General features: G+C 46.9%; 13 protein-coding genes across 13 annotated transcripts; 7 read left to right on the top strand and 6 right to left on the bottom strand.

Moving 5' to 3' along the window:
* Positions 1 to 128: 128 nt before the first annotated feature.
* Positions 129 to 3,957, top strand: DFJ58DRAFT_202406 (mediator complex subunit Med5-domain-containing protein). The gene is made up of 13 exons (XM_041379211.1): positions 129 to 379; positions 435 to 504; positions 563 to 1,206; positions 1,253 to 1,459; positions 1,523 to 1,588; positions 1,648 to 1,766; positions 1,818 to 1,968; positions 2,018 to 2,134; positions 2,190 to 2,358; positions 2,409 to 2,706; positions 2,757 to 2,945; positions 3,000 to 3,202; positions 3,261 to 3,957. Exons 1-13 carry the CDS (start codon positions 323 to 325, stop codon positions 3,863 to 3,865), a joined length of 2,895 nt encoding a protein of 964 aa, XP_041246894.1. The 5' UTR covers positions 129 to 322; the 3' UTR covers positions 3,866 to 3,957.
* Positions 3,854 to 5,878, bottom strand: DFJ58DRAFT_772781 (cation efflux protein). The gene is made up of 9 exons (XM_041389257.1): positions 5,760 to 5,878; positions 5,652 to 5,703; positions 5,562 to 5,601; positions 5,355 to 5,502; positions 5,219 to 5,299; positions 4,641 to 5,168; positions 4,292 to 4,590; positions 4,163 to 4,238; positions 3,854 to 4,107 (listed from the first exon to the last, which is right to left on the bottom strand). The coding sequence occupies exons 1-9, from the start codon at positions 5,845 to 5,847 to the stop codon at positions 4,085 to 4,087; spliced, it is 1,335 nt and encodes a 444-aa protein (XP_041246893.1). The 5' UTR covers positions 5,848 to 5,878; the 3' UTR covers positions 3,854 to 4,084.
* Positions 5,879 to 5,948: 70 nt separating this feature from the next.
* DFJ58DRAFT_772779 (translation initiation factor 3 subunit 3) lies at positions 5,949 to 7,530 on the top strand. Its single transcript, XM_041389256.1, has 5 exons — positions 5,949 to 6,206; positions 6,336 to 6,495; positions 6,556 to 6,726; positions 6,780 to 6,879; positions 6,938 to 7,530. The coding sequence occupies exons 1-5, from the start codon at positions 6,042 to 6,044 to the stop codon at positions 7,473 to 7,475; spliced, it is 1,134 nt and encodes a 377-aa protein (XP_041246892.1). The 5' UTR covers positions 5,949 to 6,041; the 3' UTR covers positions 7,476 to 7,530.
* Positions 7,531 to 7,773: 243 nt separating this feature from the next.
* Positions 7,774 to 9,301, top strand: DFJ58DRAFT_772776 (RlpA-like double-psi beta-barrel-protein domain-containing protein-containing protein). Its single transcript, XM_041389255.1, has 4 exons — positions 7,774 to 8,465; positions 8,516 to 8,612; positions 8,666 to 8,727; positions 8,778 to 9,301. Exons 1-4 carry the CDS (start codon positions 7,937 to 7,939, stop codon positions 8,918 to 8,920), a joined length of 831 nt encoding a protein of 276 aa, XP_041246891.1. The 5' UTR covers positions 7,774 to 7,936; the 3' UTR covers positions 8,921 to 9,301.
* A 156-nt stretch (positions 9,302 to 9,457) lies between these two features.
* On the bottom strand, positions 9,458 to 12,710 carry DFJ58DRAFT_772772 (uncharacterized protein). Its single transcript, XM_041389254.1, has 14 exons — positions 12,630 to 12,710; positions 12,508 to 12,580; positions 12,328 to 12,453; positions 12,177 to 12,280; positions 12,067 to 12,129; positions 11,781 to 12,012; positions 11,684 to 11,730; positions 11,265 to 11,630; positions 10,999 to 11,207; positions 10,937 to 10,958; positions 10,442 to 10,888; positions 10,254 to 10,388; positions 10,140 to 10,199; positions 9,458 to 10,072 (listed from the first exon to the last, which is right to left on the bottom strand). Exons 1-14 carry the CDS (start codon positions 12,675 to 12,677, stop codon positions 9,800 to 9,802), a joined length of 2,205 nt encoding a protein of 734 aa, XP_041246890.1. The 5' UTR covers positions 12,678 to 12,710; the 3' UTR covers positions 9,458 to 9,799.
* A 179-nt stretch (positions 12,711 to 12,889) lies between these two features.
* On the bottom strand, positions 12,890 to 13,619 carry DFJ58DRAFT_656109 (ML domain-containing protein; the record flags this gene model as incomplete). The annotated part of the gene is made up of 5 exons (XM_041381884.1): positions 12,890 to 12,999; positions 13,054 to 13,145; positions 13,196 to 13,275; positions 13,325 to 13,437; positions 13,490 to 13,619. The coding sequence occupies 5 exons, from the start codon at positions 13,617 to 13,619 to the stop codon at positions 12,890 to 12,892; spliced, it is 525 nt and encodes a 174-aa protein (XP_041246889.1).
* A 305-nt stretch (positions 13,620 to 13,924) lies between these two features.
* DFJ58DRAFT_724767 (uncharacterized protein) lies at positions 13,925 to 14,989 on the top strand (the record flags this gene model as incomplete). The annotated part of the gene is made up of 4 exons (XM_041385143.1): positions 13,925 to 14,048; positions 14,099 to 14,199; positions 14,250 to 14,504; positions 14,558 to 14,989. The coding sequence occupies 4 exons, from the start codon at positions 13,925 to 13,927 to the stop codon at positions 14,987 to 14,989; spliced, it is 912 nt and encodes a 303-aa protein (XP_041246888.1).
* A 354-nt stretch (positions 14,990 to 15,343) lies between these two features.
* Positions 15,344 to 16,911, bottom strand: DFJ58DRAFT_838909 (uncharacterized protein; the record flags this gene model as incomplete). The annotated part of the gene is made up of 5 exons (XM_041392492.1): positions 15,344 to 16,119; positions 16,169 to 16,271; positions 16,340 to 16,510; positions 16,660 to 16,730; positions 16,863 to 16,911. 5 exons carry the CDS (start codon positions 16,909 to 16,911, stop codon positions 15,344 to 15,346), a joined length of 1,170 nt encoding a protein of 389 aa, XP_041246887.1.
* A 290-nt stretch (positions 16,912 to 17,201) lies between these two features.
* Positions 17,202 to 18,087, top strand: DFJ58DRAFT_202173 (uncharacterized protein). Its single transcript, XM_041379210.1, has 3 exons — positions 17,202 to 17,604; positions 17,658 to 17,820; positions 17,877 to 18,087. Exons 1-3 carry the CDS (start codon positions 17,396 to 17,398, stop codon positions 17,877 to 17,879), a joined length of 375 nt encoding a protein of 124 aa, XP_041246886.1. The 5' UTR covers positions 17,202 to 17,395; the 3' UTR covers positions 17,880 to 18,087.
* A 370-nt stretch (positions 18,088 to 18,457) lies between these two features.
* DFJ58DRAFT_714949 (GroES-like protein) lies at positions 18,458 to 19,817 on the top strand (the record flags this gene model as incomplete). The annotated part of the gene is made up of 7 exons (XM_041384076.1): positions 18,458 to 18,487; positions 18,539 to 18,784; positions 18,840 to 18,902; positions 19,045 to 19,209; positions 19,256 to 19,279; positions 19,316 to 19,531; positions 19,572 to 19,817. The coding sequence occupies 7 exons, from the start codon at positions 18,458 to 18,460 to the stop codon at positions 19,815 to 19,817; spliced, it is 990 nt and encodes a 329-aa protein (XP_041246885.1).
* A 1,052-nt stretch (positions 19,818 to 20,869) lies between these two features.
* Positions 20,870 to 21,395, top strand: DFJ58DRAFT_772735 (uncharacterized protein). Its single transcript, XM_041389253.1, has one exon. It carries the CDS (start codon positions 21,131 to 21,133, stop codon positions 21,380 to 21,382), a length of 252 nt encoding a protein of 83 aa, XP_041246884.1. The 5' UTR covers positions 20,870 to 21,130; the 3' UTR covers positions 21,383 to 21,395.
* Positions 21,396 to 22,901: 1,506 nt separating this feature from the next.
* On the bottom strand, positions 22,902 to 23,748 carry DFJ58DRAFT_743571 (uncharacterized protein; the record flags this gene model as incomplete). Its single annotated transcript, XM_041387268.1, has 2 exons — positions 23,294 to 23,748; positions 22,902 to 23,225 (listed from the first exon to the last, which is right to left on the bottom strand). The coding sequence occupies exons 1-2, from the start codon at positions 23,459 to 23,461 to the stop codon at positions 22,902 to 22,904; spliced, it is 492 nt and encodes a 163-aa protein (XP_041246883.1). The 5' UTR covers positions 23,462 to 23,748.
* Positions 23,749 to 23,990: 242 nt separating this feature from the next.
* Positions 23,991 to 27,467, bottom strand: DFJ58DRAFT_724763 (uncharacterized protein; the record flags this gene model as incomplete). Its single annotated transcript, XM_041385142.1, has 7 exons — positions 23,991 to 24,105; positions 24,162 to 24,348; positions 24,671 to 24,862; positions 24,920 to 26,549; positions 26,605 to 26,898; positions 26,953 to 27,314; positions 27,362 to 27,467. The coding sequence occupies 7 exons, from the start codon at positions 27,465 to 27,467 to the stop codon at positions 23,991 to 23,993; spliced, it is 2,886 nt and encodes a 961-aa protein (XP_041246882.1).
* Between the last annotated feature and the right edge of the window lie 527 nt (positions 27,468 to 27,994).

Genomic DNA, 27,994 nt, shown 5'->3' with positions numbered 1-27,994 from the left:
TGTCCTACACAAAGAACGTTTTCTAGGGAAAGGGTGAAGGATTGGGCGAGTCTTTCGAAGCTCGGGCGTTGTGTCGTCAGCGACGACTCGTGCGGTGTTACCAAAACAGGAAATTGCGTGAGTTCCAAAAGCATACTTACAAGCGCCCCATAATCCAGATTCCACAGCTACAAATTCCTTTTATACTACTATTAGTCCGTGAACCCTTAAGTACGCAGCTGGTTGATTTCGACATTAACACAGTATTCCCGGTGAACAACCTCGTGAAACATCAACGCAAACCAGATACCAAAGGGCTGCAACAGTAGTTCTTATCCGTAACATGTCACTCGCTGAGTTGACGAGGAATTCGTATCAATGCGGGGTATCTCCGCAACAGGTGAGTAGTTTCTGTCACGTAACACATGCTATGATGGTGTACTGGAACTTCTCAGTGGTTAGGATTATGCAAATTGCTTGTACAGCAACAGGATGTCGGTGTCGACTTTAGCACCACTATTAGCAGTATGTGGCCTGCGTACCAAGGATCTAGACTCTGACGCACTGAATACGTATTAAACAGACGCTATCCTTGAACTTTATCGCTTGTATCCCGCAGACCCTACTCTTCGCGAATACCTTCAGCTTGCTCTGAGTGACGGATTACTTTCGAACGCGGTCTTCGTCTCCACATTGATACGCGCTGCTCGGGACCCAGAACTTCAGAATGGGTCTACCCTGGATATGCTTTGCCGTTTAACTCTTAATACACATTACACATCGGGATTATCACCTGCAGGATCCATCATCCCCTTGGCGGACTCCCAGGTTTCTGTGCTTTCCAAAGTACAAGATGCACTGGCTCTTTTGCGGATTGCCCACTCTCTTCCCCCTTCTAACTTCCATCACCTTATTATATCAGCTTCTGAACTCGCGATCCTGCTACTGTCTTGTGTCACTGACATGTCGCAGGTAACAGCCGCTCAAGCCATGATTTATCTTGGGGATGCGAATGATGTGCTGCAATCGTTGCGCCTTTCGCAGGAGCTCCGGCAGGTACTCGAGGGCTTCGTTTTATCTCTGAGCTTGCTCATGGGAGACGACGCGAAAGCCGTCCGAGATGCACAAATGTTACATACTATGCAGCTGACTATGGGAAAAAATGACGTGCTTGGCACCAATATTGAAACTGACACCGTCACCTGCGGTCTATTATTGCAAAGCCTTGTATGTATTTCATGGTTGTAACTTGAGCGCCACTCATGTTTTACAGATGGCATGCCGTACCTGTGACTTTGGAGCGGGAAGCGATTTAGAAGCTGTTGCAATAATGACGGGCACATTGCGATGGACGTCATGGGCCCCCAATGTCTTTTGTACACAGCTACTCGTGGCTGCTCTGACTTGCGTCGCTCAAAGTTCTGCTAAGGATGATCATGAATCTTCCTTTTCTCTATGGAGAGCATTTGTGGTTGGTCGTGTAAGCTTTAGCGCGAGCCACCGTGAGTATCAGTACAACTTACCACCAACTCATGATTCATAGCTTCCGCGGCTTCTATTTGCCCTCGAAAAAACCCTTGAAGCTCATGGAACAACAGAGGCAGATTGGGTAAGCAATTATTTTTTCTGAAAGTCAGGAAGGCTTAGCATGAAGTACGAATCCATCAGCGAGCTGCAATGCATGCTGCGTTGTTATCGTTATCTCAACGGTCCGATTTATTAGCGCAATGTGACGTTGTCGCCCGGCAAGGCAAAGGACACGATTCCGGTCAGGACAACAATACATTGTATGTTTGATCCGTATTCTGTGTCCTCCGTGCTAATATCTCATTCTAAAGACATAGATCACTTATTCGCGAATTCATTCAACAACTTCTGGCCGTTGGGATTATTGAGTATACATTTGCGGTCTCGATGGACCCCATGATGGTAAACGACCCTAGGACACGTTTACAGTCAGAAGCTTTTGATCATGGCTGTTCCATAGAAGTAAATTATCTCACCATACTTTCCTTGCTGATGATGACGAGACCTGCAGACTTATCTGGATTCAAAGCTCACTTTAGATTCAAGCCCGGAAGACACTTTGTTACTGCTGGAAAAAATTCGCCAAGAACCTGGCAGCCACCACTGTTTTGCTGCCGTGGTCCAGAAAGTAGTTGCGAGGCCATTCATGATTGATCCACATCTGTTAATCAGGCACTTTTCAGCGATTTACGTCACACTCTACATCCCTGGATCTTGAGCACTTGAGTCACCTAACACGGACATTGTACCACCATGACTTCGCCTTAGACATACTATCACTGCATCTCAAGATCTCATACTTGATTTGTAATGCACTGGAGATAATCTCCGGGTATGATTGCGAAACAGTTGGTATGTTCGCCACGGAAGCTTACGACATTCGTACTAACAACGACCCATAGGTGATCCACAGACTGCAGTGAGCCATTTGGGCGATATAGTTCTATTTGCAGAGATGGTCTTGGCGAAATTCCGGGTATGTTTTCTGTCATCGGAATGCGATTGTTCCTTGATATTCTTTGTCAAGATCTCATCGCCAATCATCAAAGACGGAAAGATGTACCGCACAGAACTTCTCCGATGTACTTCGAGGATTTATCAGCTGGATGAATTAAGCCCAGAACACAAATCTGCATTTGCCACGTGGTACAAGGCAATTTTTGATAGCAATAGCGAAGGGATCGACGACGCTTTACTCCGGTAATGTGTTTCCGCCCTTGCAATAGAAATTGTGTCTCATTTCCCTGTAGTACAACGAAACCCCAAATTCTCCTGCAAATCTCCGCCACACTATTCTCACAGGCTGCCCTGGCTCGTCAGGAAAACCGAATTGACAACGACACGCTGCAGACCGGTATGTCATACTTCCTTGGACCGTTGCTCCAGTGGACACTCGTTGGCGTGATCCATGCCATGTTGTTTGAAATTGGGCACAGAGCGTAAGTCAAGTATCAGTTTCAAATAAATTCATCGTCGACACGTTTTCGCTGCAGGCTGGTAGCTCCCTTTCACCTCGCAATCGTACAAACTATTTTATGCTCTCCCTGTTGTCCCGTCGTCGTCCGCCGTCTTTGTAGTCCGAGCTGTCTTAGACTATTATCTAGTAGACGGATCCAAGCTTTTCCCCAGAGTCCAGTTCTCGATATCAGCGTTATACGAGCCACGTGTTTCCAAACCCTCGGAGTCAACAAAGACCGTGAGTAAAAAACTGGAAGTAATCATTTCCTCCTACCTGAATTAATCATCTGACACAGCATCTTGCAAGGCGTTGGAGGATCATCAGATCAGCCCTGCCACCAGATGGATGGACTTCCCAAAGCAGGAGATCCACGAGGCACTCGTGTTAGCTCGGCGCCACAAGGCTCCTCGCATTGACGTTACACGTTGTCTCTCCGCCACTTCACCCTCTAGATTCCTTGATCTACTCTGGTCAGAACTCAGTGTCGCTTCCAGCCTAGGGGAGATGGAAACGTGCAGGCGCCTGGCGACATTCGTTTTAGCCATGCCGCGTCAGCTATCATCGGCGCCACCCCTCCTTCCGATATTTATGTACAACGTTCTCCCCTGCCTTATTACGGCCATAGACCAACAGCAGGCGACAGAAAAGGGTATGAACACACAGCTCCTGGTGACAATCATTTCATCCGCCCTTACCGCCGCACTACATATCGAATGGGCGGTGCAAACAGTATGCGAAGAGCAGCGCTTTGTACTCGGCCAACCAAGTGCCGCTGTCGCGAGGAGGCTTGCAGCTGATCTCCGGGCGCAAAAGTCCAATTCCTCTACCAGTGCAACCATTTTGCAGCGTCTGGGATCCTCCCCTGCCTTTGTCACCAATTTTCCTGTGTTTGTTATGTAAAAAGCTGTGATTGATGTATATAGACAAAACTTCATGATAATCTATCTCGCGACAACATAATTACGTCTCGTCGTCTGGCTTTAACACGGCGATGCATTCATTACTCGCCAAAACCAATTCCGCGCACTCCAATGCGTGTGTAATATGTCAAAATATACAAGGATTCGAAACACATAAATAGTCATGGTGCTGGTGCTGCGCACATGGGGTAAACGTTTTTTAAACGCCTGGTGGGGGCGGAGCTGGCAACATGGGGTAAGTGGAAGCGAAGATATGAAAGATAGATGGAGGACTCACGGCAGCAAGCATTTTCTACCGGATCACAATTTTGATCCGCTGGGCACAGTATCAGACACGATGAGTCCGTGGATGTCTTGAGGGTGATCAGCCAAATGGGGATAACTGTAATCGAAACAGGCCACACACCTTCAGGTGGTCATCTGGAAACATGTTCGGGTTGCAAGCATGATACTCGGGTTGAATAGTACTAGAATGTATGCCGTGATAATGAAGGGCTTTTCTAATTTCTGCTGCAACAGGCATGAAGTCATGGTTTCGTGATGCCATCACGTGTACCGAGGCGACGATTTTGGATTCTGAGAGTTGCCACACATGCAATTCATGCACGGAAAGAACCCCATCTACATTCAGAATGGATTCTCGGACCTCGTCTAGGGATATAGCCGGCGGTACGCCTTGGAGGAGAATGAAAGACGCGCTCTGGACTGAGACAGGTGAGTTGATGCCAAAGATACAGGTAAGAAAATACGCATACCTAATGGCAGGGCAGACGAAAAGATAATGACCGTGATCACAAGACTGATGACAGGATCGAAGTAAAACTTGTATTTCCATTCCGTAAGCCAGATGACCAAGCCAGTAGCAATGACCCCGACATTTCCCAGGGCATCGCCTAACACATGCAATACCAGGGCGCGCATATTCATAGAGCCATGCGCGTGGCCATGATGGTGGACCGTGTTACTCTTGGAAGATGGTGCTTCGGTTGTTTCGGATGGGAGCAGTGGGAGGCGCTCGTCGAACACGTGGCTGGAAGTGCTCAGCCGCCTCGTATGCGGAGAAGGGGATGCGATGTCCTGAGCAGCTTGCACGACGGACGCACGCGTCGCAATGGGGTGTCCATACATCGAGGAATAGGAGTCAGAGCGCTCATGCTCATGGCTACTAGGCCGTCCAGATATTTTTCTTGGGGGACTGATATCATCATCTACAACTTGTTCTGACTGAGAGATGCTCGAAGAATGTGTTGGGGTCGAAGAGGTCTTATGGTCGTGACTATGTTCTAGGTAATATCTTAGCAGGGGTAAGCATGGTGATAACGTCTGAACTGACCATGAAAGAGGAAGAGGCCAACAATATTAGATGCCAGACCAAAGGACCCTACAATCACAATGAGACGAGGGTTGGAAATTTCTGCATGAGCGAATGGTGAGACAATATTTGCGAAGTATATAGGGAGTCGGCCTACCTGGTGTGGTGAAGAAACGCTCCAAGGCTTCCATCGTAATAGAGAAGCACAGCGCAAGGAGGAAAACCCCATTGACAAGAGCAGCGAGAATTTCAGCTCTGTGCCACCCATACGAATATCTAGAATCATTGGCACTTTGTTGTGACAACTGGAAGAAAAAAGAAAGGTTATGAATTATTCAATGACCTGAAGCGATTAACATCATACCTTAATGGCATAAAGAGCAACCACAAGGCTTATCACATCACTGTTGAGGGACTTTAGCCACATGTCAGTATAAGTTGAAGGAATACAAACTTCAGCATGTGGAAGCTGTCAGCGACAAGGGCAAGTGAACCAACAGCATAACCTATGAGTTTCTCTCTTAGGAGGATCCTAGTGTAAGACTACAGAATATTAACTTACCTGCAATGAGCTCAATGAAGAAAAATATGATGTCGATAATAAGCAACAGCGTTATTCTCCCTGAGCGAGACATCCCGAAGACGGACATCGAGTGGTAAGTAGTTGCTGGTACTAAGTAATGGCTTTGTAACACTAAGCCGTTCACCGCGGCGGACTACTCGCTGCTTATGTAACATTTTTCGGCTGCCATCGACTTTTGCCGTTTGTTTGAAGCAGAACTGCAGTGGCATCTCGGTCCAAATCGTAGACCGTCATCAGAACCTTTTACATAGGAAACCAAAAATGGCCGCTCCATCGATGGCTGCAGCTCTGGCTGCCTCACTTCCCGCCCCGCAGGCCGCACCAACACCTGCAGCACCCACATATGAAGCCATCCCTGCATCCATGTCCAAGGCGATCGACATCGAGGCTGAGATACCTCTTACATGCGTCCAGCTTGATGGCATAGTGCGTAATTTTGTGGATCGTCTCTCTCCCTTGTCTCCCATCATTTGCCTATGAACGGTTCTACTACTACTACTTTTCAAAGTTCCACGTTGGACTTCTATTTATGCTATACTGACTTTTGGATCGCAGGTTATTACTAAAATTTTGAAACACAGTCGCGAGGCATTCTCGACAACCGCGCATGGACTTCTGTTAGGTCTTGATCTTGATGGCATCCTCGAGGTGTCCAACTCGTTTGCATTACCGAACCATAACAGTGACGACGATGAAAAGGCGACGAAATCTATTGGTGGGCCCCCTGTTATCATCTCCACGGATATAAGCACTGACGAAACGTTGCTGATGGTAGCCCGCTACCAGCAATCCATGCTACGATCGCTAAAAGAGGTTCAAGGAGACGACAACGTCGTAGGGTTTTACCAAGCAACCTCACTTGGTGCTTTCTTCAATCAATCACTGATAGATACACAAGCAATCCACCAAGATAGGCTTAGACATGGCGGTGTTGTTATAGTTCACGGTAATGTCACGTGGCTCGACATGCAGACCCCACATGCTGACAGCGAGGTTTAGACATTTCACAAACGGCACGCGGAAATGCGTCATTCCGTGCATTCAAGCTGACGCCCGCATTCATGGATGCCTACAGAAGAGCTAATTTTAGTACAGCCGGGTATGCTTTCTCATTTTGATCATGCTCCTCGATCGATTTAACTGAGTGAGATTTATAGGTTGATTAGCCATCGATTGACTTTTGCTTCCATACTTGAAGAGATCCCGTTAAGAGTTAGGACAAACGCGCTTCTGACCTCATACTTGAACACGCTTGCAACTCGCTCGAGTTCAACGTTTTCGGGTGCACATCCGGGGGTGGCAACGACGTCAGCGTTGTCTCCGTCCTATTCAGTGCTTGATATAGGCAATGTGGGACTGACGAAGAATCTGGAACAAGTCGCAGAAGCGATCGATAATTACCGGACAGAAGAAGGGAATGTCGCGTATCTGTCGAGGCAAATCGCACGGGAGAAGCTTCGTGCGGAGACATATGTTGCGAAACGGAAAGAAGAGAATGCGCGGCGGGTGGCGCAGGGATTGAACGCGCTGCCTGAAGAAGATGTAAGCAGGTTGTTCAGGATCCCGCCTGAGCCGAGCCGGTTGGAGAGCATGCTCTTACTAGGACAGGTGGATGCTTACGCGAAGAGCCTTGAGAGTATCGCAGGTACGGGATTAGTGAAGATGTATGCAGCGAAAGCTAGCTCTGGTGTATAAGTTTCCTTGTATTATACAGGGGCTAGACCAATAATGGATTAGCGTTTGAGAACAATGCAAGTGATTGTTTAGGTGGACCAAACAAGAAGGGTAACCCTACTATTGTTGGTACCTGAGGTGACCGCTGCTAGTCATCGCTATGGAATAAATTAATGCAAATAAATTTTCCGTGTCAGGGTGGCTGCTAAATGTGGTAAGGATACACCTGGAAAATACATAGCCTTTTTGTTAAAATGATTACCTAATATACTTTGTGGGGATATAACTTGAGGGAGTTTTCTTTACCATTTTGCATCGTCTTGGTGTTTGTCTTGCTCTCCATCGTTCTTTCCTTACTTCCGGTTATCGGCTGTCTTTTCTTGTCTTAAATCTTTATTTTAACTGCACTACTATAAAGTCTTCACCTGTCGATCCCTTCAGTGGAACCAGCAAGAGCCTTCTCCTCCCCCCCGCTCATTACAATGGCCCCCATCACGAAGTGCCTTGCTTTTCTCTCTCTTGTTCTCTCGGTTACTGCCCTCACATCCCCTCACATCTCCAACAATGTTTTCGATCACCGTCGCGCTGTTGCTCGCGTCGCCGTACAGGCAGTCACCGCTGGTCAAGTCGATGCTCCGCCAGCTCCCAAACGTAAACGTTCTCTGAACAAACGTTGCACACCTAAGCCATCTGGTAACTCCACTGTATCTTCGACCTCCGCTTCTGTTGCTGCTACAACCGTTCCGGTTAACGTTGCTCCATCGCCTGTCCTACCCTCCTCTTCTTCGCATTCCTATTCCTCATCTGCTTCGGGGTCGATCTACCAAGCTTCCACTCCCACCCCCACTCCTACGCCTACGCCTACGCCTACGCCCACGCCCACGCCCACGCCCACACCCACACCTACGTCCACACCTTCCCCAAGTACCACCAGCCAGGCTGCTCAGACTACCTCTGCATCCAACGGTGGTGTGCCGGACGGCTTCCTCAGCGGCATTAATGCTGGGCAGGGTAAATTTTTCTTCATCATCGTCCGGTTCTCGGCTCATTTTTCATGGTAGGCACATACTACGCGACTGGTCTTGGAGCATGTGGTATCACAAACACCGACAGTGATTACATTGCTGCTGTCTCTTACTTGTTGTTCGACGAGTACCCGTAAGCATTGTACTCTGTTCCTAGTCTCCCGTGGTCTCATTTTGGTCAACTAGTGGCTATGATGGTGCGAACCCTAACACCAACCCTGTCTGCAACCAGCAAGTTACTGCTACCTGTAAGTCCCTCCGTCTCCCCTTGACGACCATGTCTTGACTTTATTTTCAGACCAGGGAAAGAGTGTAACAGTCACGATCACAGACAGGTGCACGGGCTGTGCGCTTAAAGACCTTGACTTCTCGCCTTCTGCATTCTCCTCACTTGCGGATGAGTCGTTGGGTCGCATCGACATTGACTGGTCCTGGTCCTAAACATCTCGCTGTCGTTACGCCTTCATGCTTTCGCGACGAATGGGCATAAAGTCTTCTATGTTTTTATTCATTATTCTTCCGGTTAAATACTTCAAGGTATATATCCTTTCCGACTGCTTTCGCGCCAGACGCCTCTCTGCTAGCAGAGAGCTTGGGATCGCTGTCGATTTCTCATTCCCATATACCCACACACTCACGTGTGCTACGTACTTACTATCACTGGATGGTTCCTATATACCTAGTTGATGGGTTGGAATGAGCAGTTGTTGCTTGCTTGGATCTTGCAGCGCTTTTCTTGACAGGTTCAGCTTTGGTATAAATTTTATTATCGTGCAGCTTGTAATACAAAGTGGAATATAGATGCTTGCTATGTAACTTGTACTTGAACGTTCGAGCGTTGAGTGGTCGACCGGTCATGCAATGACTCGTGCAAGTAACAGCCATCTTATCGGTCATCGGTCATCAGTCTCGTTATCAATTTCGTGCCGCTAGGCTACATTTCGACGCTCCGAGTCAGGTGGGCAGTCGTTCATTCCCGATACTTCTGCCCTCGGTCCTGGAATTGAGGAATCAGATCAATCAAGTGTGACTTTTCATTTCCGTATCGTTGCCGTTGTCCAAGCATTGTAATTATCACATGAACGTAGGTAATACGATTGGTCCTTTGGGTAAAGTCTGGCTGAAAGGCTGTGGCTGACAGGCTCCCTCAAAAAAACGCTAGAAAGACACCGAATCATGCCAACGGAAAAGCGCAGTATCCCCGCGGCCTCAAACGATGTCGTGCTTGCAACACAGGCAGGCAGTAGCCTGGTCATCTGATGTAAAAAAAGCACTGTAGGCCGAAAGCAAATATAGCCGCAAAGGCCGCATCGCAAGTTCTCACGACAGCCCTGTTGCTCTGACAAGTTGCTGCCAATAACCCTCCTCGAGGGTGCCTGATACTGCACTACCCACCGCGATCATAAGATTCTCTCTCTCCTCCCCCTCCGATCTCGTTGAGACTGAGAGAATCGTAACTACAAGGTCCACCGCTAACCTTCGGATAAGCACTGAAGAAGTAGGGATTTTGGTGAACGGGCCAGGAAGCCGACCACGAACAGGATGTGTGATCATGAAAAAGGGTGTGAGGCGGGTTTGCAATCCCATGATTTCCTATAAACATACAAAGGAACGGGATCATATGTTCGTCAATTGCCCGTCGTTCCGATCAAGGACGCACCTCATGCTTGATCATGATGGAGCCACGCTGGAGGAGACGTAACAATGATCTGATGACTGTCTAGGGCCGGGACGGTTAGCTGAAAAATGGTAATAAGCTTGACTGAAAAATCACCTCGGAAGCGGCCAGGTTGTGAGGACCTATCTCCCAAAGTGTCCTTGGGAGGTGTAATATCCATTCTTGGAATTTCTCCTGCTCCCCTAGGTTGCGTACATCAAAATATCCGCAATAGTCTGTCTCTGTTTCGAGCTTGAAGTGATGTCATTTATTCGTTTCATAAACAGGTGAGGAAAGATACACACCAAAAGAATTCGAGCTACAAATTCCACAGTGAGCGCCTTGACAGCAGAATTCGATGTCGTCCTAATCGCGTGATCGAGCATCGCAGATAATACGGTGTCTGTGGGGGCCTCGCCTTGACTCCGCGTGTGGCTCTCCTTCGGCTCGTTTAGGAGAGCCCAGATCGTGGGTAGCAGCGCGATGTACATTGTCGGGATTAGCGGCCTTGAAATCTGTGCCCCAGAGTTGTCTTCCCCTAGCAGAAGACGAGTGACGTATGTTCTGACCAAGCCGGCCTGTAAGGCTAACTTGCCCTCATGTTTGACATGAGAAGTAGAAGCGTGTGATCGAGAAGTTGGAAAGCGGGCTTTGCGCAAGATATCTCCTGATGGTCGGCGGAAGGATACGAGAACCAACAGTGCTGTGAGTTCGCAGTAGATTACATTCAGATCTTGGAATGCATGTTCCACCTAGTAGCAGTCAGCTGGGAATCTTATCCCAGATTGACGATTCCTTACCTTGATTTCTCGGCGCGCAGGCCTGAACGGAAAGTACCCTGTCATATAACCAAGCAAGGTACACTATCTCGTCGCAAAGGGTTTCCTCCTCGGCGAGGCTCAAGGAGAACCTGTCTTGCAAAATTGATCCATAGAGCGTCCTCATGATTCGCGCCGTCACGGTAAGAAGGTTGAGCTCTGCTTCAGGAGGATTCGCGCTGGGTGAAAAGACAACGGGGGCGCAATCAAGATACGAAGCAAGTAAAGTCGAGTAAAGCGTTCGGGCCAAATGCTATGGATCATGTGGCGTTGATGGAAGACTAGACGATGAGGATAATTGGTAACGCACGATGAGAGAGGAAGTATTACTATTTAGATGAGTCAATGGTTCATTTTGAGCAAGTGATAAACCAGAAAGGTCATTTAAAGACCAAGCTGTGGCTAATGGGCCAGTTGCGAAGTCCGGCATACATATAAAATCATCACGAGGGTGTTCGGCATCCAGCTGAGGTTGACAATCAACCGACTCAGATCGGAACAATCGTTCGTAAGCACTGAATGACCGAGCGGAGCGGAAAGAAGGAGAGAGGAACCACGTTGGTAATGGGACTGCGGCTAGGTCTAAATTAGAAGTTGCATGATTTGACGGTCGCAGTTGTCGTGATACCGCATGAGTGAGGAATGTCGAAAGTGACTTCAGCACGACGAGCTTCGACTGCAATGCATGTCAGCATTGATCGTGTGGCATGCTTGACGGTTTAGTCATACCTGTGACGAAAGGACTACGCTAGCAGTTGATGTTGCCTTTACTTCACCTTTGTGGGATGAGAAGTTACATGAGCTTGAAAAGCGTTGCAACTCTTACCTTCAGTGTCGCCATATTTGGTTCCTGCGCTCAATATCCCCAAGTATCCCTCTAAAACTCTTTTTCCATGTCCAGGGTTTCCTTGTATCCAACCATCCACTACGCTTTCTGGAACTAATTCAAGAAACAAGTCTAAGAATCGCACGGCATCAATCCTGATTTCTGGGAAGATATGGGTCTGGGCTGATGTAGTGAAAAGAATGAGCAATGGAACATGAGGGATCAGGTCCTCCTGCACAACAGCTTAAACATTTGAGTGATCACGGCAAGTCATACAACATATCACCTTCGGAACAAGAGGTAGCAGCCAGCTCAGAAATGAAAGCAGTGTCTTTCGAACGCCTGCATCCTGTAGATGTTTAAATTTCATTTCCATGAACGCGTCACTGGACAAACCTCATCTCCAATCAAGCGGACACAGGCCCCTAGTAGTATGGTCATTGAGGATTCTACCACGTCAGGATGCAATTCAAACAACTCCCGAAAGCTCAAGATAGCATCTATCGAATTCAATAAGCTTTTGGGGTTGTAGACATATGACACATACCTTTCCGGGTATTCGCATTGTAGTGTTTCATGAGCGAAACCAGATCATCAAATGACTGTTTCCTCCTGGTGGTCGGAAGTGTAGCATCCTTATCCACAGCAATACTCTGGGTGGGAAGTGCAATGCCTTCAACCATAAGATACATCCCGGCCCATAACTGCAACCAAATCTAATACTCACTACGAGCTTTGAATGAAGTATCCACTGCATTGCTTGGCAGCTGCTTGCCCTTACCAAGTTTCAATTTGGCTTTCTGTTCGTCAAGTTTAACGAATAGAAAGGATCTCGTGAGCAAAACTCACCGAGAAGTCGACCGCCTTCTCCTTCTTCTTTTTCGAGCTCTTTGGCATGGTCTCTAATACTAATAGCAAGAATGAATGAAAACGCGTTTGATCTTTGCCAAATGCTTCGGCAAAATTCTTCACGTGACTCATTTTACTATTTAGGAGCTTGTTCTTCCAAAATCAAAAACTGAACGTTGCATAGTAATACTGGTAGCCCAGTTTACGTATTAAGTAGTACAAGCAAAAGGATATCACTGTGAGATGAAGATAACTGCAATTTACCACCCAAATCTTGGGAACGGGCTCTTCATGAAATCAATTCTGAGATCCAAGCACAGTAAATCCTCCTCGTCCACAGTGTGACCTGTCACAGCGACGGTGAATTTGGCTGCAAAAGATTCAGCGACTAGCTCAACTATAATATACGTAGACCTGTGCGCACCCTGAGGGATCTCCTTCGGTAATGCAACCGTTTCGACCACAGTATAATCACCCTGCTCGACTGGACACTGGATGGTTGCGTTTGCGTTGCGTCTATATCTGACTTCAATCGAAATCCAGGACACCGCCGATAACCAACTTACGCTTCTTCACAAACATCAAACCTCTTCGAGAGAAGTCTGATGAGTCCAAGTTTTACGACAACGTCGGCATAGGCTCCAACCTGCGAATAGACATTTTATTTTGCGACATGCGATACTAACAAAACTAACCTCAACTCGTTCATGAGCAGTCCCAACAACCGTGACAGTCAGGTCTTGGCCCGGCTTGGGTGGGTCGGGAGAGAGGCTTATTGATTTCAACTGAATAACGTCTGTTGGGGAGCCTGAAGAAACTCAGCACATGGCTTATGCGCTTCTTTATCAAACAGGTCTCACCACAATCGGACCATGACCAACCCTCCATTGTGTGCACCGGCTGATTCATAACTTCTTGTGCGGGAAGAGAATTTGCGGAAGAAAAACCCGCCAACATGGCAAGCAAAGAAACAGAGAATAGACGAACCATGGCCAACGGTATTTCGAGCAAGAGCTGGAGGAAGGCTAGTTGATGCAAATGTCCAGAGCTCAACCAAAGGAGCAAGATGGCGTGGGAGAATTTTATGCGGGTTGGAGCGATCTGTGGCGATTCGCACTCGACCCTGCGCAGTGCGCATCAAGGCAACTCGCTTCCTTTCTCCTCTCAACCAAACACAAAGGTAATTAACAAGTTTGCAAAAGCAACCAGAAAATACTGATAACTGGATCCCACCGAGCAGTGTTACCCTCAGGGTTATTTTTCATTGATCTTATCTCCGGGTTGTGCTACCGAAAATGAAAGCTAGAGAGTATTGCTGTTGCGCAATCCCCTTGGTCAAAGCTGGTATATATACTACGCTGATTGAACAATTCTCTCTTGGGATTATCATAGGCACCCTTTCTGTTGGAACGCCTTCTAGTGAGTCGCTCCCACTTCTGACTTCTAGTGTGTAACCCGTTTCTGCGTAGTTGTTGGAGCAGCAACTCCTTCATACGCCCCGTTGCTTCTTGCAATAGCATGCTACGTGGGTGCTGCAATTCAAATTCTTGGATTCATAGGTGTATTTAAGGTATGACGTCCTTCTAATGTAGTTGCCAATGCTGAATTTTGCGTCGTTAGGAGAAACATATACTTTTCCGCCGCTATGCCACTCTACACGCCCTCGTCACCATTGTTGTTTTCGCAATTGCCGCGGCATGGGTCATTGTTTCAGCCAAAAGTCACTCGACTGCTGTGACCAACTGCGAGAACAAATACTATCCTACTGCGGCCAACGGTAGCAATACTACCGAGGGTCAAACTGTCTGCGGCATTATCACCTGGGTTGACGTCGGGCTGATGGCCGGTGCTTGGGTCTTTTTTGCTCTTGTGCAGGTAACTTGCCTGTCAATTGATTACCCGGTAGACAGCTGATCATTGTTCTACAGGCATATCTACTCTTTGTTGTTTCATCTTACGGGACTGCCCAAAGTCGGGATTACGAGAAGTACGACGCTCTCAATGATACCACAAAACCACTGACGGATAATATTCCGATGTCTGATCGTGGTGATCCTTGGGACTACAGAGCGTCTGCCGAGTACGAGGATGGCCGCGGTTATATGCGAAACGCAAGTACGGCATCAACCATGAATGCTCCATTACAGAAAGAAAGATACGCCGATGGTCAATCTTATCTTACGCCGACCTATCCCCCTCAACCTGAGTCGCAATTTGAGCGGCAGCAATCGACACGAACTGCCCCTTTGAGCACACACACTCAGAGCCCTCAGCCTGCACCATATGCTAATAACTATTACGACGCTGATAGTCTGGCTGGGCAACCTGCACCCACTCAGGCTCACCCCGGTGTGTATTGATCCCTCGGTCGCTCATCACAATCGCCATTTGTGGTCGACTTGAATGAGCGGGTTTGTCAGTTCTCCCGAATAGTGTTATCATTATAAGCTGATTCCTTTTTTTTCTAGCTTAAGGGTCCTTCGGTCGCCCAGCGCCACAGATAGTCAAAACCACCACGTTCTTGTAGCAGAAGGAAATTCTCTGATTCCATCATTGCTTCGTAGACTTCTTACGGAATGCGCAGTATTCCTCCCCATGGACCTTTATTTGAAATTTGTAATATACCTCTATAGCGACAGATTTCTCTACGTGGACTCATCTCTTTCTACGACGATCTCTTAGACGTGGCATCTCTTGCCCTGCAACTCCCGAAGTTATGTTTCCTCCTCGTCTTCCCAGGGTCCTATCTTTAGTGATATGTGCTGTGCAGCGGCAATGTTCCTCCACCTGTCTTCTCGGCTATGCTCGGCCATCAACTGACTATAAAATGAGACATGCTCCACTTTATGGGGCAAGTGCCGAAGCAGAATGCCCTCCTCTATCGTATCGCAAATAATCTGCTCTTCTTCGAATAGCGGTAATGCATACCATGCATGAGTTATTTGTAGCTTGAGCACTCGGAGCGAGGGACCCAGAGCTAGAATAAAGTTTTCACGCAGCTCATTTACAGTCACCAGCGAGAAAGCAAAGTACTCTAACGTGGGCAAACTGCGGAGGCATGAAGCGATGGTTGCACTTGAGAGCCGGCTACTACCCAATAGGACGAGTTTACGAAGATGTGACCCGGGCCCCGCCAGGAGGGATTCCAGATGAACGTTTCTGATTTCGAAACCAAGTCGATGACCTTGTGCATGGATAAAGGAGTCGAGTTGACAGTTGGGAAAACTGGTGTTGAAGCGTATCTGATCAAAGGCATTGCTTGTAACGCCCCGAATGGTGAGATGGCGCAGGGCAGGAAAAGCCGTTTCCTTGAAACGACAATCTCCTGATAGACGTAGTGAACGGATGTGATGCGAAGGAATCGTTTGGAAAGGATTCACCCTTGTGGATGGATTCAGATGAAGTTCGTATGCTTGCAAGAGGGGCATGGGATCCTTTCCAGTGGGAAACATGGCTCCCTCGAAGTTCAACCGATACCTTGGATATGGCACTAGATTGAGTAATGACGCCAGCAGATACATTAATAGCGTCTCACCTACTAGAGATCGTGTGGGGATAACAATGACGAACATTGAAGACTCGCACTTTCTCTAGCGATACGAACTTTGCTAATACAAGATACAACCGAGAGGCTGGGCCAGTCTAATTATCGATGTCATAGCTAATTTAACGACCCCCTATCCAAGGCACAAGAAGAGAATGTTACATACCTGGTCAAGCGTACCGTACTCCAAGACACGTCCATCGTTGGCAACATCAGCCCAACGAACTATGGGCGCAGCTTTGGGCTCAGAATCCAGATAAGCGAGGTAGTGATCCACCTCCCAGTCGTTTCGCAGGGAGACATATTTGTGGAATATTGCGCGTGCTTCATAGAAGATCTGCCTGCAGGTATGAAGGACACGGATATGATCATTGGAGGGTTGCCGATTTTGATTCACACACAGGTGATTAGCTAAGATGGCCTCATAGACAAGGATACGAACGTCGTAGGGTAAGTCTCGTATAGAGAGACCTTTTGTCGACATACGATGAGGGTTTCCAAGACGTAGGAAGGCTGAAATTGAACGGAAGCCAAGTTACCATTGAAATATGTAGAAACTTTCAAAGGGGATTAGTATAATTAGCATAATTATTATAAATTGCTGAAAAAGGCGTGAGCACAGTTAATCAGCAGTTCATCCCGAGCTTGACATTTGGGGGGAAAACGATCCATCAATCCGCAAGCCTCACCACTCAAGCATGGATCTGTCTTCCCCTGTTTCCGATCTTGGACTGGCATGTTGCATGTATTCGCAAGCTCATCGGAGGCCGCAATACCAGCGCAATTTCTCCGCACGAGGACAATAAACCAAGCAAAACGTGGCAACACACCTGAACTACTTATTTGTTCTTGAGTCACCGTTGCCTTACTTCAGGAATGCTGCTCAAGCTGCACAAAATCACCGTAACTTGCATCTCTTCATTCAGGATCGCCTTTTTGTTGCCCTGATTTTTTGACAGTCCAAATTTGACGTCTAAACACTGGCAGCAGTGTGTTTGGGCACGACTATACCGCGTGCCGTAAAGCAAACAAAAAGAGGCCAGCACATCAACGCTTCTTCGAGTGAAGTGTCTTCGCGTGTCTTCCTCAAGTCAATTAATATTGCTATTCTATTCTGTTTGGTCCTCCTTTCGTCTTTCTCCAATCCCCACCCTCAAAGACTTCTACTAGTACTTATCGACACTAGCTCCCGTAACTTTCCGTTTTTAACGCCATCGCAACTATGCCTGCAATTACACAACCATATGAAGTCTTACTCGACTTCACGAACGATACACATGACTGCGCAACGATCCAGTTACTGCGGGATTATGGCCGGAATACTAGCGCAGTTGTCCTGCTGCACCCTGGAGAAAGCCTCACCCTCGTCCTCGAGGCAGGTTCCATGTACAAATATGCTCTCAAATCACATTCCAAGGTCGCCAACGTGAGGTGCGTATGCACGGCAAGTCCGTCGCTCGGTTTCTCATATGTATTGTATACAGTGCACGGAGCTGGCGAGACATTCAGTGCGAAATATCGCATCTATTTGCTGCCAGCCCACCGTCATGGGCTTCTTCTCTACGTGGGTCCACGGGTTCGCCTGCCAGTGGCGTCACTGTCGACCGAGTATGGCGGGACTATCGGTTCAATGTTTGGAATGATGCTGTAAGTAATTACCATATCCACCGTCAATCATTCGGTCTTACCTCCGTGCTGACCAGTGAAGCGAGCCCTTTTGACGAGAGACTATACCCTGAGGGGCAGAAGCCTTCATATGATACCAATATCAGCATTTGCACGTAATTTTGTAACGTAAATTTATTTCTTTATTGTTGCTGGTACACACCTCATCTTGCAATTGAAATTCACGCCGTAGGATGATAAGCAATCAAGTGTTTATTGTTGTCATCCTTCCAAATTGCGCAATCGACATCGTACTGATGACACATTAAGGTAACCGACCTGCTCCGGTTCGACCTCGTGAGTGGAACTTCATCAATCTTCTGGGCAGGGATATATAGACGTGAATGCTGTATTTCACGTTCTGTACTAATCAGTGCGTGAAGTTTTTCGGTGGCTTAAGATAAAGACGGTGGGGATGTCGGCAGGATTAACATGCCGGTGGTCCAGGTGCACTGTGGCATGCAGGACGGACATGATCACCCCATCATGATATTGCGGGCTATACGTGCCGGACAATACGTCAGGTGACAGTGATCATTACTAAGTATGAAATCCATTGCATCATAGCCAAGGAGGCGTATCTAAACCATATCCCGGCCTTTCAACCTCCTGACACAACATGCAAGCCGCCACCGACATATTACAATCGGTAGGTTTGCGTGGGATGTTCATCCACGCTTGCTAATGAATATATGCTAAGCAATTGGGGAAGTTGCCTACTGTCGTGCAGCCGGAATACAAACATCGTGGAGATGGCTCAACTATGAAAACCCTCGCATGGTTCGGCGCGACAGACGTTCGAGTCATCGATGCGCCTATCCCCGACATAACAGAACCGGACGACGTAATCGTTCAAGCAACAGGCACGACTATTTGTGGATCAGATCTACATCTGTACCACGGGGAGATCATGGCCCTTCAGAAGGGCGATATTTTGGGCCACGAGGTCCGCATCGCATCTTTTCCGAAGACAAATTACCCGGTGCTCACATGCTTGCCAGTTTATGAGAGTTGTCGATCGGATTGGCCCGAATGTCAAAAACCTCGCCATAGGTCAACGCGTTGTCGCCTCCTTCCAAATGGCATGCAGAAAATGTCGATATTGCAAGGAGGGACTCTCGTCGTTCTGTGACAATACTAACAATTCAACGTTTATAACTTGCTCCTGCTTCACACTAACGTACTGATATTCTCCTTGGTTTGTAGAATTACATGTATGGAACACGCGATGCTGGCTTCTTTGGATACTCCCACTTCACAGGTGGTTTCCCTAGTGGCCAAGCAGAGTATGACCGCGTGCCCTTGGGCGAAGTAAACCTTCTTCCTATTTCAAATGACGTCTCAGACGAAGAGGCCCTGTGCCTCTCTGATGTTCTGCCGACCAGTTAACCATTGCGTCGTTGGCACCGGCGTGCAGGAAGGTGACACCGTCAGAATATGGGTTAGTCTGTCGAGTTTCCAACCTAACTCCGAGCAGGGTCTTGGTCCGACTCCCATTGGACAATGCTGCATTCGCTGGGCAAAATTGAAGGGAGCATCTCGCATCATCACTATAGACCAAGTTCCAGAGCGTCTGGAGTGTGCAAAGGAGCAGGGTTGCGAAGTGGTCAACTTTAGCACGGTCAAGGACGTTAGTCAGAAGGTTCATGAGATGGTTCCTGGAGGATTTGATGTCGCGGTTCAGTTGACCGTAGTGAGTCCGCCGCAAATACATTTTTTGAAACAATTCTCAGGTACATTCCACGAACCGAAGACCTTACTTCTACAAAGGGATGAAAATGCTCATGCTTGAGACTGATGTTCCCGAGACCGCGAACGAGATGATCGTATCTGTGAGGAAGATCGGTCGATGCGGTCTTATTGCTGCATATGCTGGTTTCACCAACGGCTTCAACATTGGTGCGCTCATGGAAAAAGGTGTGAGATTTATCAGCAATGGTCAAGCGCCAGTACGACTACATCATGGCGAGCAAATTTGATCTCGAATTTCTTCGTCCTGCTTCAGGCGGTTCACTTCACCTATTTTTTCAGCATGATCTCTCATCGTGTATCGTTGGAAGACATGGCGAAATTGTATGCCGCTTTTGACAAACGTATAGGAAGTGTTGAAAAAGTGTTTGTTAAAAGTTAAAACTCGGTTCTCCTCGCCGCCTTCCGACGGAGCTCCGAAACTCGAGTTGAGTAAAGCGTCACGTATTATTTTCTGATACGTCTCTAGTATTGTTCAGCTGAGTCATATTTTTATGTATATTATATTGAAGTCGTAGTATTTGATTAAGGAAAAAGTCAGAAGGCTAAAAGTGCTGTCGTCACCGTTGATTATGATACATGAACTTATGCTGCTACCATCCATGCTTGTACGGTCGCCTACTACCACTCCCACCTCCACCACCCCTATAGCTACCTCTCCTCGATAATCCTCCGCTTCCACCACTCCTAGTACTATTTCTTCTCTTTCAACCACGTCTTCATCGACCACATCCTCAAGCACTACCACCTCCTCGAGCACTCTCACTTCGTTTACTTCCTCAACTTTAGTCCCACAAACTGTACTGTCTACTGTCAGTATCTGACCTTTTTACACATACAGACTGTTGATCATCCGGTAGACCCCTGCAGCAGCAGTCACTTTGTACACTACCCCCATGTTCACATCACCAACTGATATTGTCATTGGGTAGTACCGGAACCATCACATCCGGAACTCCTTCGACTGCTGGCTCTTCAGGCTCCGTTAACACTGCTGCAGTCGTAGGTGGTATTGCTGAATGTCTCCCAGTTTGGCTATACTAGGTTCCCCCATCATGTGGTGCATTTTATGTCTCATTTTTGAAGATCCGTTTCGTCTTCTCACTTTAAATTTTAGCGCCGCAAACGCAAGTCGAATGGAGCGCTTCAACCTTCGAACTACAGTCTGCTATCCTTGTGGGTGATCCTGAATCATGCTTTAACCCCCGTCCACCGACCATGATCGAACGTCACAACGCACTGGCATCCCCTGCCCTCAACGCCCGACACAGCTATCAGAACTATTACGGTGGTTATCAACAAGCTGCCTACTGATACCTTGCATGCTCAGACGGCAATTCTACATGCCCCTCACGAGGACCATAGTCACCTCAATAGGTAACCATCCAGCGCGGCATACTTGTCTCGTCAACTATCCGCTGCAGGATACCCCACCCCTAACGATCCTCAGGCTCACTATATATTAATCTCGATCGTTCCGGCGCAACTCCATTCCAGCTGCCCAATATGCCGATGTATGTCGTCAGCTGAACAGTGACCTACAATGATTACATGGCTCTACCCCAGCCATTGGATTCTTCTTTGCTTAGCCCCTTCGACGACGAAGCAATGGAAGAAGCCTATCCTACGCATGATGCTGTGCCTCGAACACTATATCCCATTCACGTTGTCGATGATCCTTTTACTGCCGCTAGCACAACATCTGCACCTGAGCGTCTCGCAAGCGAGACATCACCAATGCCCAGCGGCCCGATGCCGCATACGCCGTGTACTAAGAAGGCGATGCCTATGGTAGCATCTAAACGCTAGCGCAATCAAATCCAACTCTATTTATTCATGTTCCTGCCTTCTACGGTCTTTGAACTGTACCGTCACCTTGTCATCTGCCACTCACTTCAAATCTGTCTTATTGTTACTAGGGATCGGCGTTGCCGATTTTGACCTTGCTTGCTCGAACAAATATTGAAATTTATGATTCATGATATAAACGTAAACGTTCAGTGTGATACAATGACACTAGTACTGACATTTCCTGAATGCTTTCTTTATATTTATATTTTCCCTTTGTGCTTGCACTCCTCTGCCTCTGTATGGATTCTCTTAGCAGGTCTGGCGGCAGCGGAGTATGATGAACGGCAGTCTTTACAGGACCTGCACGAGGACCATTCAATGTCGACGTTGTGGAAAGTATGCGTGACCGAGTCAGCGATGTCCCAGTTAACTGACTTGCAGAGGCTTATGTGGAGCTACAGCATAGGGCACTGGTTTCCGCAGACGCTAAGTATCGATGAAATATGTCCTTTTGACCCTCAGTTCTGCATGTCTGCATGGATTCTTTTAGCAGGTGGAGCATCTGGCAGCGGGAGAGTGTGGTGAGTCGTAAGCTTTGCAGGATCTGCACATAAATTCACTTTGCCATGACAGCTGGATATACGCAGACACAAGGATCGTGTTTGATATCTCCTGGCTTCATAATATCGACGACAGGATGGATTATGACAATGATGGCAGGGAGACTGATGATTTATTAATGTTTATTATTGGCACATAGTCCGTCAGATTTCGTCGCATGCCATATGACCTTGCAAGCAAGGTGAAGAGGTTACTCCCCACGAACACGTCCAACTGTGGACAGTAGGCTATAATTTGCCGCTTCTGATATCGTTGGAACCCCCCCCCCCCCCCCTCACGTATCTATGCAGTCAAGGCTGCGCCCTGGTCGACTTCGTTGATTGGAGTGACCCTAGTTGTGCTCCTCCCAAATTTGATACCCCCTGGAACGCGGTAGTACTAAGCTTCTATCAGCTCCTACTACAGTGACCAGCTAAATATTGTCCGTAGTACCAGTGTGTCCTGCTGCAATCATACTCATTTCTGTGGCTCTTACCGTGGATAGTTTTCTGGCAACTTGTGAGAACTTTACTCAATTTCAGAGGACCTTTTCAAGTTCTGCCAGCAGTCGGTGAGTCCGAGGTTTTACCATGGGGCTCCAAAGTTCAGAGTCAGTAATCGTTGGTTCATTTCCGAAGTCAAGACTTCCACAAACCAGGAGCGGACAATCGGAGGACCGCTAGAATCTCTCAAATGATAATTTGTATCGCTGACCCTATGGTGGACTGCGATCTTTTACGTGCTAGAAGATGGTGGGTTGCCTCACTGCAGTGCATGATGCCTACTGGGGCCAATATAAGTACATCATATTTATGTCGGGTATCAATAACAAGGTAAGCAAGTAATCAACATATAGCGGCTATATAGCGCTGATCGAGTAGCCGTGTGGGAACCAGTCAAACGCTTGAAAACACGTCACGTTGTCATTTTTGGGGAGGATGAACAATGATTCGTCGCTTGAGGTTGTTGAGAATAAACGCCGCATTGACTTCCTCTGGTGTCATCTTGGCCATGGCCAAGACACAGGCGCGGGCTTCTTGATAAAGAACTTCTTGGTCCAGACCCCCTTGGTTTAGGGCACCTTGGGCATCACCCGACTCGTGCTCGTCATCGTTGTCGTCCGAATCGGACAAGTCATCGGTATCATCAATGTTCATGTTCCAGAAGCATTGCGATAACATATCCGATGGATTCCGTTGTAGTCTAGCCTCTTTGGCGCGCCGATTATTGAACCAGTTCTTAACTTTCTGGGCTGGACTATGCATCCATTTGGTCAGCTCGGGTGATCGCACTATGTGAAGGAATCCAAACTCACATCAATCGCCTTGGCCAGTAATTCGATATCATCCTTCGTAGGGTGATCGTTTTTGGCATAATAAGGGTCAAGTATGTTAAGCTGTCCAGTTGTCATACATTTCCTCTTGGGAGCATTTTCGACCTGATAGGGAGAAGTACGCTGAGACCGTTTACTTTGAGATTTCATAGTGATGCACTTGAGCTTTCTTGGAAGACGTTGCCTGGGGCTGGAGGTGATACCAAACAGTTTCCTTCGTGTACGGTATATATACTATCGATCAAGCTACTGTGGATTGTGGCCTACCACTATGGAGATGTGGATATTGGACAGTCCACTGCCTAGTCCTTGTCATCCTAATCGGACAATGACCACAGTTGCTTTGAGAATTCTTTGGCCGCAGCTAGCAGGTCTAAGGGTGGGTGACGGACAATTATGGCACATGTGGACACAAATTTTAGTTTCGCATGCATGCGAGGACAGGCAGGCCTGAGTCTGAGTCCGCAAACTACTATCACTCCTGGGTTTCTGCAACATTTTCAATAAATCTTTTGTAACTCCTCAACCGCATCATATTATCTTCTACTGATTTGCACCATTATATATTCGTAGCTACTCTATATGAATATGATTTTTTCTGATTTTTCTGATTTTTTGGTGGAGTGTCGGATGAAGGCCGAGAAAACTCAGGGTCTGACTGGTATTCTGCAAAACATGGTCACGCTGTGTCACACGTCGGCACAGCAGCGGCACCGTCAACTTTCACTCTCCGAAGACTCTGAAGCTCGTCGTTGCGCATCGCATTGAAAATGAATATTATCGAGGATCGTGGTCTATATACTAATTATTGTGATTGTAATGGTACTGTTGATAGAGTCTTGACTCATACAGCTGACGGCCTGCATCACCAGAGCCCCCAATGTCATACATCTGCACTCCACCAACTCGAAAATCCTGAGACATACTAGCGCTACCAACCGGTGTGAAGGGAGGGTGAAGAACAGGTGGAGACCGAGGTACAGAATGGTGCATTGAATAATATGGAGGTGCGTAGCCGGGTGGGGGCAGATCCATGGCTGACATTGAGGAATGAGTGACATCAGGAAAAACTGTTTCTCTATATAGATAATCATCCTCTATATAGTTGTGATAGTGGGTCATAGCTCTACACAGTCTATGGCCAGCTATGATAGCCATAGAGACCAATATAGAAATCATGAAGGTCTATATATTACCATAAAGTTTGGTAAGCATATTTGGAGGTAAAACAATTAAGTAAGAAGGTATCGCATTTATCTAATACATTATCTGAAGTCCAATCTATAGGAATGGTTGTTGTGCCAAAGTTCGGAACAAGCTGACATGTCTGTCTAATACAAGACAGTGGAATAACTTTACCTGGCAATGAACCATCTGAAGAAAGTAAAGGTTTCTTGACAGTATACATCTCATGATAGTCTTCTGCTGCAGATTTCAATGGAGTATACCACTCAACATATGCCAAAGGGTCTTTAGTCCATGCAGGTTGAATAGACCCATATACTTGTTGTGGCAGACGAAATATAATCTTCAACCTTCCAATACGTGTTCCTATAGTTTTGAAATTTTCATACAATTTTTCAACAGATATATCATAATATTACTCACCTGTTAAACCAGTGCTTTCACAGTCAGGATCATCCATGACTACAACTGTATCAAAGCGTCCAGCTTTATGAGAAACAGGTGGCTGTGCTTTGACAAAATCTGCCTCCTCCAATTGATCAAAGTCAACGTCATTGCCTAATGACTCTAGACAGAATTTGAATCCATGATAGATATCAATATGACTAAAAGGAAGATCCATGTTCCTGAGCTGCCCGCGTGAATGAGAGTGAGCCAACTGAGAGTTGAGATAGGTGATGAGATCTTTCTTGAAGCCTTTGCAAGAATGATTCTGCATGACGTCCAAGATATTTTGGTGAAGGCGATGAGGACGTTTAGTGAGGATGACTCTATGATCTCTAAACCTTGAGTGGGAAAACTCTTCTTCTTCATCCTCCATAGACATCTTGAGATAGCTTTGAAATGACGCTACTTTCTCTCTTCTAGTTAGCCAAGAGATCATTTGAGGCCTTTCATTTCTTCCATTGGAAGCGTACCACCCCTCTTTACAAAAGTCAATATGAAACCTCTCAAACATCTCCGTGTTATAGTTGTCTGTAGTTCCGAAGTTGCGTATGTTCTCCAGGTAGTGTTGCAAGGAATGGAATTTGGGAATATTGAGATGGTCTCGGATACCCAGATTAATGATGACTTCCTTGTGAAGGTGAAAATCTTGTAAGGCCTGTTGCATATATTCCAGAGTGTCGTCATCATGAGTGGGATATTGGGCAAGATAAATGAAATCAAGGAGGGCACGGTATGCCTGAATGACGCCTCTTGGAACTTTGCCAATTAAGCAAGCCAATAGCACTCTAGCCATATTTTTCCTCTCTTTTCCACCGACTTGACCCAAAGCAGACCAGCCTTTATGGAAGTGATGGACGCCATAAGAAGGAGGGAGAGTTCTAAGTCTGTGATCCAGTTCTTCTTCATCCATAAGCTCCTGACACCACTCGACCATGTGCTTGAATATCCCTTGATACAGTTGATGAAGTACGTCAGATGTGATAGCCAAGTGAATATCGCAATGAGGGAAGTCCAGCCAAAATGGTTCAAATACGCCTCCAGCTACATCCTGAGACATGCACTGTTTACGAAAGGCAGAGTTGGTCTTTGTGGAGATGTTGGCATGGTCAATTACTGATGAGGTCCAAGGTTGAGTACGTCTGGCAAAATGTTGTATTTCAGCCAATTCATCCGCTCTAGCCCTACACTTGGGACAAGTACCGTACTTGGTACAGGTAACCAAGCATTGCTCAGGATAATCCGCCACATAGCAAGCTAGAATGGGAAAGACCAGGCGAACAAGACCATCTCCACCCACCACCTCTATTCCTCTTCTTCCTGCCTCTTTCAGCGGTTCCAAAATGATCCTTATTGAGTCATGGAAGAGACGCTGTACCCTGGAAGAGACTTCTCTTGCAGATAGCTCCTCCTTTAGGATTTTATCCACAGATAAATACCCTATAAGAATACAGGCGTGCTGACTGGATTTCCGTCGTATTGCTCTAGGTATATTGCCTAGAGTGAGGTAGACGGGGTATGCTGATTTGGATGCAGAAAACCGGGTCAGCTGAGTTTTGTCTGTGGCAATAATTACAGGAGCTACAGATGCGCCCTGAGGAAGTCTATCCTGTAAAAAACATACTTAGTTGTTATAGCAGTGTAATCAATATTAAGACGCTCACCTGGACTGCATGCCACCAACGCCCTGTCCACATTTCATTAAATATGCGGGTAGAATGAGAAGAGTCTGTAAATATCTTTGAAGGCTTATAGACAATATCTTGAGCATGAGCAGGATTGCCCAGCAACGTTTGAATGGCTTCCAAAGGATCTCGATAGTGTAGTTCATGCTTATAGTGAGGCGTATCATTGAAGGCCAAGTAAGTTGATTGCCATTTAGCTCGAGGAGGGATGCTGTCTATGGTTTGATGGAGTCCTCTGATATTGTGATATGCAAGTCCTAAACGCTCTCTAACCTATTTGCAAAAAATCAGCCATGATATTGATAGAAAATATGTACGTTGACATACCCCTGGTATAGCTAACAACCTGTCAAATGCTTTGTGCCCTATTCCCTCTTGCACAGCCCAACATGCTACCTGCCAGTCCAGTCGTGATGCAAAGGGGTAGAATAAATTACCATCTTCATCTTCATCATCAGAACGACCTGATTCCACCTCCTCTCCGTCACCTAATCCAAATTGTGTCCGCCATTTAGCATACACTGTCTCCTCCATGCGTATGACCCTCCCAGCAGTAGAATGAGTCTCTGTGACACGCGCATCTTCCTCTGCTAAAGCGGTTCTGTGCCTAGACGGACCCGCTGTGAGCTCTTCCTGCTCCTGGTCTATGTCCATCATGTTCTGGTTATCTTCGTTGTGTATTTCATGAACTAGAAATAATGTAAGAACGTAACAAGAAATTGATACTGCAACTCACTATCAGGCCCCAAAGGTATCAACTGAAATAAATCATCATCCACCTCATCCGCTATCCCATCTGGTAGTCCCTCCATCTCAAATCCACTTGTACCTTCATCATCCATGCTATCCAGCTCTCTTCCCTTCCCTAACTTATACCATTTACAGCTTGCAGCATTGCGTAGATGAGAATTCAGTCCTTGTGTAGTACCGAATGTGCGAATGCAGCCTGGAGCAGGGCATTTATAAGAAGTTGAAGCCTCACCAAGAACTCGCCTGTTGACCATTTGATGAACTAGTATACCAAGGTGATGCAGAAAGAGTCTAGGAGGAGCGTCTATGCAAGCGTCAATTGCAAATGAAAATTGTTGAGCTAAAAATACAATACATATTGAATGTTACGTATGATAAAAGCTTATTGCAAAGGCTAAAGGACTTGGAAACTGTACAACGCGTGTGATATGTTGTCCTTTGAAATCATAAAAATAAAGTGTGATCTGACCATGCACGCTTCAAGCAAATCATAGACCTAAGATGCCCATTCCTTCCGAAGTTCCTTCAGCACCACAGGAGCGGCCATTACATTAATGCGATCCGCTGTCTTTCCACCGGTACCTTTCAGGTACTGTGACGAGTTACCGGGCGTGAGCTT

This window comes from Suillus subalutaceus (genome assembly GCF_016647625.1).
Source record: "Suillus subalutaceus strain FC151 chromosome Unknown DFJ58scaffold_22, whole genome shotgun sequence".
NCBI classification, from domain to species: Eukaryota; Fungi; Basidiomycota; class Agaricomycetes; order Boletales; family Suillaceae; genus Suillus; species Suillus subalutaceus.
This window is presented reverse-complemented; position numbering and strand designations above follow the sequence as displayed.